At 37.4% G+C, this 12,085-nt stretch overlaps 1 protein-coding gene across 1 annotated transcript; it reads left to right on the top strand.

Moving 5' to 3' along the window:
* Positions 1–2: 2 nt before the first annotated feature.
* Positions 3–11,868, top strand: LOC108373458 (myb-like protein AA; the record flags this gene model as incomplete). The annotated part of the gene is made up of 4 exons (XM_017629352.1): positions 3–351; positions 10,439–11,131; positions 11,522–11,626; positions 11,765–11,868. Coding segments are annotated over exons 1-4 (1,251 nt in total), but the record flags the coding sequence as incomplete, so codon positions are not given.
* Positions 11,869–12,085: the final 217 nt, after the last annotated feature.

Here is a 12,085-nt window from a genome sequence, read left to right as displayed (position 1 = left end):
TAATGAATACAAAGAATTATAGCGGTGATGAAATGATGCGCCGTGAAAACAATTTTAAATGTGATAAGTGTTGTCATTTGAGTGTTGTGAATGGTGGCAGTGAGAGTGTTGACAGTGTGGAGGACGATGAAGAAGAGCCTGAAATTGGCATCGACGATGACATGGAGGATGCAGAGGTCGATCCGGAACGTGATGATGAAATGGAGCTGCACGACACGGAGGCGCTGAGACTACCCAAGGTGGAGGAGAAAGAGACAACTATCCTGAAGGATAACAACACAAAGCCCGTATTAAAATTTAGTGTTTCAGCGATTTTGGGCGATACACGCGAAGGAGTACGAGTGAGAAATGGTAAGGAATAAAATATGACACAAGGAAGAGTAATGAAAGACAAAGATACTGCGGTGTGTGTCTAGAACAGTGATGGGTAGGGCAGGCAGAACTCCATAAGCGAGTGCACTTGCTTAACATATAATTAAAAAAAAAAAAATATTGCGAAATTTTAAGGATAAAATTTTAAAATGACATTTTCAATATTTACCAGCCCTTCTGCACCAGAAACCTGAATCTGTTTAAATTCTACAGAATTTTCTCATTAATTTTATACCCATACTTCTTCTCTAAGCCAATTTCTCTGAATTGTTTAAATCATTTTTGAATCACTGACGTCAGAGTGAAAAACTAAAAACGCAATTTTACTATATTTGGCCCATGATTTCGCGAATATATTGATATTTGGGTTTAAAATTTACTGTCTCGCGGTGTTATATGTATAATGAGCTACACATTAATTATTAAAATAAAAAAATAAATATATCCAATACTGGTCAAGAAAAGGAGTTTCTATTATAGCCATCAGTGCAAATTACAAATCCCAAGAATCCCGGGATTACTTGCCAAGAATCCCGGGATTTTCGAGACCTTAAAGAGTCCGGGATCACGGGACCCCGGGATTAACATTCTTACCTGGAACCCAGGGCAAGAGAATTTTTCCAGTTGACCTTAAAATGTTTAACGCATTCATACGCTCTAGAACACTTTTCGCAGTCATCGTATTCGATTGCAATGTTTTAAAAGTTTATTGTTATCAGGAATCCCAAGATGCAACAATAGAGCAATGAAGCCTCAGTGTTCTGCAAGACTTAGTGAATTTCCCTATTATTTCAATATTGTTGCGTTAGGAGGCAATTCTACTGGAACCTAACAAATGATAGCAAATAGCAGTACGTACATTTGTTTCCAAATGCTCAGTCTGAATAAAAGTTCTTTTAATCGTTCAAAGAAATTTGATTCAAAATTTGCAGAGAATACAAGGTGAGAGCGCAGCACAAATATAATGATAATCAGAACACAAAAAAACCCATAATTTTAACAATCGGCCTTAAAATCAGCTAATCCGGTAACACAACCTTGTAGGAATTCACCTTATCAGCGACAGGATGACGACGACTTATTACATAACATGCCACAATTGAATTTTTGAACTAAGCATGGGATGTAATCGAGTCCTCGGTTGGTGTAGCTACCAAAAACCAGACCCGGCTTTTCAGAAACTGGAAACATATGCCTTGTTTATACCTACGCAAGAACCGCGTTAGCAAGAAACCTGTGTCTTTACAGTGAACTTGCTGAAACCGTATTCAAAATCAAACAAATTTGTTTGTTTTCTTTCGTTATTTCTTTAAAAATTAATTTACGCGATTGACCGAAATGGAAGAGAACAATAATTCAAATTTAAAACGGGTTCTATAAAGGAAACCGGCCTAAGTATTTTCAATTCGCGTTAAATGAGTGATGTGTTTATACCTTTTTTCTAACCGATGTGAAAAATAAAATTCCGATTTGAGAACAAATTCGACTGAATACACTTTTGGGGTATTCACAACGGTATCGTAAGTGTCGCATTGTTTTATGTCGTCAAAGTCATATTATGAATTTTCGCAGTGTTAAAAAGTAGTTGGTTGTGGTTTCAGGTTTGCCAAACATTTATTTAAGCTTTTAAAGTTTACAACATACAACAATACGACACCGTTGTGAATCCCTCATTTGAAATTTCTGAGCTCATTGAAATTTGGTTTACACATCCGCTTTGAATCACAGCGAACTGGATCAAAACGCTTTGTGTGTCGGTGTAAACATGGTAATAGATTGCTGAAGCTGAATATAAAGAATTTGGGACTTTTGTAAAAAAAAAAATAGAAACGCAGCCAGTTAGCTTACAAAACAGCCCCTTTTCTTTAAAAATAGTGCAAAGGTATTCTAGGTCTTCTAAATAAGCACAACTCAGCACGTGCGCCAGCCCTAATCTTTTCTAGAAAAGTTCTACATTTTTACGTTCCAATTAAATTCCGGCCAATTACGAGTACGAGTATAATAAAAAATCATTGAAACTAATTTGCCTGCGCATAATACCAAATATAAACAAATCCTTTTTACTACGACTAACTAAGTGAAATTCCAAATAATGAGCAGTCGGATGGATTTGAGTGCCGTGACATCACTTTTTCACCCTTCACAGCGCAATTCAAAAGATTGGCGCTTCGAAAGCCTAACAGTTCATTACAATCTATACTTAAATATATGTATGCAGTTAGATAGGAAAACGATTCACCTTTTGTTTTGGTTGCATTTAATAGTTTTCCGCTTTAGATTTGGTAGCCGGATTAACTGTTTCAATTTTATTCAAACTATGCGCCGAGTACGTTAGCAGCCTAGTGCTGCTGCTGTTGCTGCTGTTGTTTTCATTTTAGGGCCATAAGCCCTCTGGGCTGGAAGCTGTAATAACACTCGCACTCCTAATCATGTTTAAATTATTGCGTGCGGTATGTTTTTGCGGCGCTCATAAATCCTCCAATGAAAACACAAGCAAAGTAACCAAAGCAAATTCATTCGGATAACCAGTTCTACTGCTCTCCTAACTAACCACTTCCCAGTATTGCCTTCCGCTGAGTTTGAGGGTTAATTCGGAGTTTTGTGGCCATCGCTTAGGGATATTCGCTTCCTTTCGCTTTGAGCTGCTCGTCGGTTTGCTGTTTTTTAAGGCTTCAACAAAAGGAGGCGTAACGAATTATCTATCAGTCATTGTATCTTTTTATCCTGCAGCATTTCAAATGCCAAAATTATTGTTTCCTTTATGCGGGCATTATTTTTTTATTGTTGTCATTATATGGAGATAATGTCGAATGCTTTTGTTTCGTTGCGTTTTCGTGCCGGGTACAACGACTAACAACAAATCAGTGGGCTGGGCGAGTTGAGATTAATTGGTATTGAATGTATTGCATTCACATTTTGCTAATAATTTTTTATAGTTGTTTTTTTTTGTGACGTTTTTCTGTGAATTTGCCAAAATTCTCACCATAAAAAGCGAGGGGCACGTGCCAAAGTTATTTTATTAATCTCATGTAACTTCCTATTTTATGGAGTGCAAAAATGGGATTTCATTCTTGGAACCGATACCTTAGGAATTAACTAATAAAATGTTATATGAATCAATTGTTCATTAAATAACACAAAACGTTATAAACAAATGTTTGAGCTAAAATTGGGACCTTCTATTGCAGGAATAAAAAATATAACTCGATTATCCTTAAAATTTCTAACTAGGTCAAAAATCATCCTACACTAAAATTTTTTACCGGAAAATCTTCCTTTTATTGTCGCAAATAATATTTATTTAACTTTACTGCCAAAACCACTTATGATTAATAACTTAAAATATGCAAAAGTTCATCGAAAGTACCATTTTGTGTGTTTTCTTTTTAATCCTTTCTGAATCATTGTTTTTTTCCAATGCCATCCAAGGACAGATCCGGTGGTTTCTACAACTTCGTTAATCTTAGACAAAAAAAAATGTAATGCCTTTATTGCTGTTCTCGCATAAACAGTTTTTAACAAAATAAATAGATTTATAAACTCTACATAGTCTGTTGTAGACTTGTATCAGATTCTATCAAATCAGATAACTTATCAGTTTTACATGTTGCAAACAATTTCATTGACTTCTAGGCAAATGTGTATATGTATATAGTCAAAATCTTAAGAGATAAAGATTTCAAAGGATATTTTACAAATGGTAGTTTCGCTTTATTTCAATAGAATAGTTGACAAAATTTAGCAGTATAATGGTCAATTCGCAATTGTTCATGCAAATACTTTCTTAAATATGTCTTATTTTTTATTGCCAAAATGAAATGAGAATAGTTACGAAGTTAATTAAAAAATTACATATATAAAAAGAAAAACACTGGCCACGTTACATTTATTTATTAGGTAATTGTGCAACGAAGACAGCTATGATTTCATTTTTTTTGGCATATGGCATCAGTATGATATCGACAATACTAAGAAAACATGTTATATAATATCGTTTTGGAAAGGGTACTTAAATATCCGAAAAGCAACTTTTTTAGTTTTTCACTCACTACGTTACACTTAAAATTTCCGGTACATTTTATTACGACTCTATATGAGTTCTAAACAACATTCTCGCTAACTTGGAACCTAACCTATTAAACTTATTTATTTTCGATCGTTCAGAACTGCATCAGTCAAAATAAATCGAGGAAAGCTTATATTTTTGTACTTTTCCTTGTTGTTGAAAACCGTTTTCAGGTTCGAGAAAAATCTTTCTATAAAAGGAGCAAAATATTGAACACAAAATGCTTGGACTTGATAAGAATTAGCATCAGAAGCAGCTGACAGGTATAGTGAATACCTATAATCACCAATATGTACAGTATTTTAAAGAAAGAAAAAATCGGACTTTCCTGTGGAATCGACCATATGTATGCATAGATACACTGAGGGAAATATTAATATATATAATATATTAAAATCAAATAGAAACGTAATTGATCTTACTATAAACGTCAACGAAAGTACTGTATATTGGTAAATATTCAATTCAATTACGCGCATACTAAAATGACCGCGTTCGTTCTGAAAAAGCATCCGTTAAGTGCATAACCAAGACAAAAACTAAAAAAAAAAATTTAGTTTGCATGTTGCCTGCAGTGGAATTCGAACGCAACCATCTCCGGATATCATCAACTTGTGGCAAGGATCTTTGCGCACTCAGCTACACCCAGGCATATAAATTCGCTTTCAAATGTTGAATATCCATCAACACCACAGCACGCGATTTGTATGGATAAACATGTATGTACTATGTATGTGTGTGTTATCACCGCTCTCAGAGCGGCGCTCTGCATGCTTGGGGTGCGTATGTACACTTACATATACATACTCAGATGTGAACAGTCAAATACGTGCGTAATAAATTTTGTATGAAAATATTATCTTTAAATACGAACATTTTTAAACGATAATCAAATATAAAGTATTCATTTTTACTATGCATTATTTCCCTCAGTGTATATATCGTCACCTGAGTGGAAGATGGACCTATCTGGGCAGCCTGTTCGAAAACGCTCTCTAACTAGTCCTATATACTAGTACATGCATGTGAGATATTTTTGGGCCAGTCCGCGCTAAAAATCCTAACGTAGGACTTGTACCTTCCGCCCTGATGGGGCTCCGCTGCTTTGTTACAATGCAGCAGAATGAATTACGGGCACATGGGCACAGCATAATTATTTAGTTCTCGCCTATAGATAGCATTCCTCGCTCTGCACGCCTATTAGAATATCAGATTTGTGGAATCTGATTAACATAAATATTTACAATTGTTAAAATTATAGAGCAGACTTTCATGAGCAAAGACTAGTTGGAGCTTGCAAAAACCCTAAGTGAGTTTAATATTGAAATCAACTTAGTAAGGCCAATATTGCCAATTTTGCGACAGAACTGTGGCAGCGAAGTGGAGAGTGCTTTAAATTGTACACATAGACATTTCAGATAAGACTGCTGATGAAAATAATTGTCATGAGAATAGGAAATCACTCTCATGAGAAGGGACATTTACGCTCATCGTAGAGCAGATGTCCATTCTCATTACTAATTAGGTGGTGAGGTTGAGAGTTAATTCCTATTCTCATGACAATTATTCTCAGCATTTACCAGACCCTTAAGAGCTGTAGTAGTTTCTTCTTTAACCCATCTTTTAGGCACTCGGCAATCTTTGGAAACTCTATTTGATACCTGAACTAAATCTGCTGCACCTTTTCACAAACCTCCGAGGAGGGTGTGAGGGTAAGGAAACCAGTAAAGTTTAGACCCCTGTATTTCTAGAGTCTGTTTCAAGGACCACTGGATATGTATTAGAAGACTGCATGATATCATAAAAAACGGCTTATGAATTATTCGTATACAAGATGAATGAATGGTTTTGGTTTCAAATTTTTTCGAATTTGCGTAAATGCGTGTTCTGATATGTATGTTGACACAACAATATTCAAACATAGTGAAAATAAGTTGAATTGAAATTTTTAAAAAATTTTTCATGTTTTTGTATATTTTTTTTTTGTATTTAAGTACATATTTGTATTTTTCTGTGTACCCTTTAAGTCGGTTTAGCTGAAGCATGGCGAAAGCTTCGAAATGTAAATTTTCATGGTCGATTTGCTAGTCATAGATAATAGGCAATCAACTGAGCTTCTCAAGCTCACCAGGCCACTATCTCCGCCCACTTTTGTTATATGTTTGACTCTGAATGACTCAATGGCGAGTCAGACGCACTGTTTATGTTGCCTCTTAAATTCATAGATTTATTAATTGCACCTGAGTACATACATACATCTATAACAATTATAACTTCATTTCAAATTCGCACAACTCTTAGCCAACGATAAGACGTGAGAGACTATCAGTCCTACAATTTCGAAGTGTCAAAGCACAAAACCGTAATAATTATAAAACCAACAATAACACTTGACAGGATGTAAAGCGTTCAAGACCATATGAGCACTTGCGCATAATTTTGAATATTACACTTATATATATGTACATATATGTATATGTGAGTGTGTGGGTGTGTGTGTAACGTATGCGATTCACACGTCAAGGCATTAACATTTCGTCGCTTTGAAGTTAAATTTGCTGGCTAAAGGCCTTCCGGCAGCAATGCCACATACGCACGCACGCATGCACGCACACTCTCAAACATCATCACCTCAAGTGACGCCATTATGTGGCATTGTGTGAAAACTTTTCCAAGGCTTTGGAGCTTTCTCTAATTAAACAGTCGAAAACAAAGCGACGGCAACAGAAGGTGCTTCAAATAACAAACAAACAAATGCAGATATGCCATACTTTTGTGCGCGAACATACATATGTACATATTTATGTAGGTATGTTTTTAGGATGTATGAAAAACATGAAAAGCGCGCCAACAGTGTGAAAAGTGGCGATGTGTGGTAGTGTGCGTGCAAAACCACACGTAGATAAATACATACATACATACATACATATGTATCCTATGCGTATAGGAGTTTGACTTTTACATTCGAACCTCTGCTGCTGGCTATAGCCATACCACACAGTTAAGCACTGATTCGAATTCTTGATGCCGCCTGTGCTTGTGTGTGGGAGCGTTTTTGGGGAAGTGAGGAAGGATTGCTTGTGATTTTAATTCGATTAGACAGAAACAATTAACGTATTAACGCCTCTTTAGTGCAGCGTCAGCATTTTGAATGTTTTGAGAATGCATAAGTGTGCGGGTGGACACGTTATGTACATACAAACACACATACATACATATACATTTTAGCTGATGGGAAATTTTACATTTTAGTTGGCGGCTAATTTTACGCCACGTTTAATCTTTTGTGTGCACCAACCACTATTTGCACATTTTCGCGAGGATTTATGAATTTGCATGCAGACAAGTGAAATACATACCTAAATGAATGTAAATATGTATGTAGATACATATGCAAGTATGAATATGCCAACAGTGTGACTTTGTACGAAACTGAATTCGCGACATTTGTACGCTAATGAGTTTTTAGTTTAAGTTAAATGGCTGCGAAGTCGGACTTGCATTAATTAATTACGGTGGCAAGGTCCTTTCGCGAAATGAGAGATTTAAACTAGCATTACCATTCCATACCACTAAAGTCGAGGATATCACATACATATAAGTTATGGTCACGATTGGAGTCGGTTAAGATGTCTTCATTGGGTAAAGATTTGCTTTCTACATTCGAGGACCACCCTTATGTATCTATATGTATATTGTATATTAGGGTGGTTCGAAAAAAATGTCTAGCTAACCACAGAACTGTCGAATATAAGGGGACCCGTATTTTATTATTTGGCAATCGGTTAACATTTAGCCCTGCCGCCGGTACTTTGTGGGAGTCCATGTATTTCATATGGGGAAAATGCATTTTTTCGTAGAATTGCTATAAAATCTTTGAAAAGAAATATTTTTTGATCGAACAAGAATATTTCCTTTCAAAAGATAGTATTAGGCGCTACTACTATCACCAAGTTCCTAGATGCATTCTATGCCTACCCACTCCAATAAATATTTTTTTATATAAATGCATACAAACATATTGGTTTCCTCTCTCACTGAGTTATTCAAGAGTTATGATGCAAATTTAATTCCAAAGTTTTTCTTATTACTAGTTTTCTAAAACCTGCCCGATGTGGTTATGAACACATACAATAACAAATTTTCGTTAACTATCAAAAAATTTAAGACAAGCTTTTATTAGTGGTGAATAAGAAAAGAAAACGACTCTAACGACAAAATTTTTTTTTTTTTTTTTTTGGAATTATATCTTTTATTTAAGTAATGTATATTTTAAATATGAACCAAATCGGACTAATATGGGGTTTTCAAATATCTCGACACCTGCGCCACTTAACGGATTAATACGTTTTGCATTGTCATCGGGAATTTGGTTAAAACTTGATTGAAAGATTTGATTGCACACAGGTGAAACTCGATAATGGCTTGTAATAAGAGATATAATATAGTTAAATATTGACGCCTGAGTGGAAGATCGACCTCTCCCGACAGCCAGTTCAAAAACGTCCTATCTCAGAAAACTATTCAAGAACGCCAAATTTCAAAATTTGGTTAAAGAACGTTCTATCTCAGAATTCAATTGAGAAACGCCCTATCTCAGCACATTTTCAATACACTTCCAAGTGAGATAGGGCGCTTTTGAACCGAATTCTGAGATAGGGCGTTCTTCGACCAAATTCTGAGATAGGGTGCTTTTCAATAAAATTCTGAAATAGGGCGTTCTTGAAGTGGCTGCCGAGATAGATTAATCTTCCACTCCGTCGTCGATATGCATTGTATTTAAAGATTTCTGAATTAAAATATTCTTATTCGATTTTTTATTTTTAACGATTCTACAGCAATTCTACGGAAAAAGGCTTTCAAAATAAAAAAACTGGTCTAATTGTTTTAAATTTTCCACAATTCTGGAAGATGGCAGCAAGGAAATTCCAAAACGTAGGTTTCCCTGTGTACCACCCTAATTCATAAAGAAAATTTTACACAATCAAAGGTGACTAGATATATAATGGTATTTCTTTCAGGAAATATCATCCAAGAACCCGATTATTCTGAAGTATCACTTCTAGCCCTTTAAGGGGTTTTTTTTCAAGTTGATTGTGATAGCGCACTACACTCAAGTGGTCCCTTTGCAAACAGGATACATGCCATTTTGTTGCCGAATTTCGGTACTGCCACTAAGAACAGCTTGGTGGGACGTTTATTCGCTCTATCATTTTCTTCATTATGTCCCCTATATTATAGGGCCAATAGCATCGCAGGCTATGATATTATAGAGAGAAACTCCTGCACGAAGTACCCATCTTCTGTGATGTCTCTGCCACAAGTGCCTCAAACGAGGTCCCATTCGGTTTTGAACCCGTGTAGGTAAACTTTTAAGCTACCAAGGCCACCTGGGAACGGCGTCAAGTGGAAGTCTACTTCTCCATGTGTTCTACTAAACAAAAAATTCAAATACCAAATGAACCGGTGTCTAGCGAACATTAACCAAGTTGCCTCTCTTGATACCTTTGGACAACAGTCTCCCGCACTTTATACCATAGGAAATCGTTTTGAACGCTTTGCCTACACGAAGCGCACATGAACTCAACTTTGAGTTTACACCTCGAGTATACATACAACATATGTATAATGAACCCTTTGTACCAAATGCTTTCCTGTTTGCATAGTTATTTCCGGGTAGATTGTAATGGCTCGGAGGTATTTTTTAACCGGCCCGGTTCTGACTACGGAGTATTTACTTCGGGTTTCCTGCTGCTAGAGATAAGCTAGAGATAAACACATACTCAGTTTTCTCCTGCGAGAGCTGGAGGCCGTACTACCTAAGCCACGACTTGACAATTGATTTCTTATTGTTCGCTGCATAGTTAGAGCTGCACAGTTCATATCAATATCGATAAATAAAATTCTCGCAATAGCCACTTGCATACTTATTTTCGAAAATCGAGTTAGTTTCTTAAAATTTATTGCTTTCAAAAATGTTTTTTTTTTTCTTACTTGCAGAATTCATTCAGCCACAACATATCTGGCCTTACCTACAACAGAACTTTATTCACCATGCCCACTTTCCACATCCCGCTTTTCTGACACACCACCAGCACACACATGCCCTACCACATCCACATCCACATTCTCACCTCCCGCCACACCATCCACACCTGCCGACACATCAGTTGAACCCCATCATCGGCGCCGTCAATGGCAATAGTTGTCAGCCGCAAACCGCAGCGTCGTCGTCCTCACCTGGCAGCACAATCAGTGATAGCGACAATCACTCCACCGGCACCGGCGGCAGTGGCAGTGGTAGTGGTAGTGGTAGTGGCAGCAACAGCAATAGCAACAACATCAGCACGACAATCGATGGCCGGCCATATGAAGGTGTCGGTGGTGGTCACAATGACAGTGCCATCGAGGATAATAATAATCGAAGACTAAATTTGCCATCGGCTCAGGAAAAACAACAGCAACAGCAACAGCTGCCAACACACCTGCAACAACAACAGCAGCAACATTCGGCAGCACATCAGCTGCAGTCCCACATGCCGCCTCACCACTCGCCGCTGCCCGGCCAACCGATAGGCCACCAAGTGATAGCAAAGCCCCTGCCCAGCCGCCCAACACCCTTCCTGCCGCACAGCCTGCAACATCCGCATCTGCATTCGCTGTTGGCGCACTGTCGAAATCCCTATATGAGTGGTGGGTATTGTTGTTGTTATTATTGCATACGTACATATGTAGATGTAGTCCAACTATGAGTGGTGCATGGATAGGACAATTGTGGGCATTTGCCGCATGCCGCAATTTGTGGCATGGCAGTAATAGAATTTGACTAATGTCTGCAACTGGTGTTGTTGCACTTGTCAACACATCGCCACACGTTGCTGCATGCGGAGTGTGTTTGCGTGTGGCATGCAACAATTAAATGCAACAGTAATCAACTCCACTCCACTCCGCTTTTCATAGGCTCCCACTGCGCTCGACTATTGTTGCATTGTTTGAACAAGTAAACGCGCAACTTCCGTTTCCGTCTCCGCTTTCAATGTGAAAACTCATACCTTTACCTCTCTTACTTTGCTATCTTTGCAGTTGGAGCGCAAGTGTTTCCCCTGCCACCTGGTCAAGGCTTCCCCTGGGCGCATTCAACGCGTGGCAAACCTCGACGAGGCATGATGCGGCGTGCCGTCTTCTCCGGTAAGTATTAGGGGGGTGGCCTTAGAGCTGAGCAAAATATTAATTATTTTACATTTTCTTGTAATTTACATTCGAATATTTTGTGGATTTGTGCTTTAATCAATGTGGTCATTTCGATTTATTTGCATTGTTGCATAGACTCGCAGCGCAAGGGCTTGGAGAAGCGATTTCAGCAGCAGAAGTATATTAGCAAGCCGGATCGCAAGAAATTGGCCGAACGACTGGGCTTGAAGGACTCTCAGGTTAGTACAAAGACCAGTTCAGATACAGCGTTTGTTTTTTTTTAATTGAGTATTTTGATGCAAAAAAAATTTATTGATTCCTATTTATCCAAACTGCATATCAACATTTCTTGGAATCACATTAGTGCAATTAAAAAGCAATAAATATTCATTTTCATTTTGCCAGTAACAAAGTACGTACGTACGTATGTAGATGTGTATGTTCTTTGTAGTCACA

This window comes from Rhagoletis zephyria, unplaced genomic scaffold (genome assembly GCF_001687245.7).
Source record: "Rhagoletis zephyria isolate East Lansing unplaced genomic scaffold, Rhagoletis_zephyria_1.1 Rzeph_scaffold_06713, whole genome shotgun sequence".
NCBI lineage: Eukaryota > Metazoa > Arthropoda > Insecta > Diptera > Tephritidae > Rhagoletis > Rhagoletis zephyria.
The sequence above is the reverse complement of the archived record's forward strand: the minus strand, read 5'-3'. Positions and strand labels throughout refer to the sequence as shown.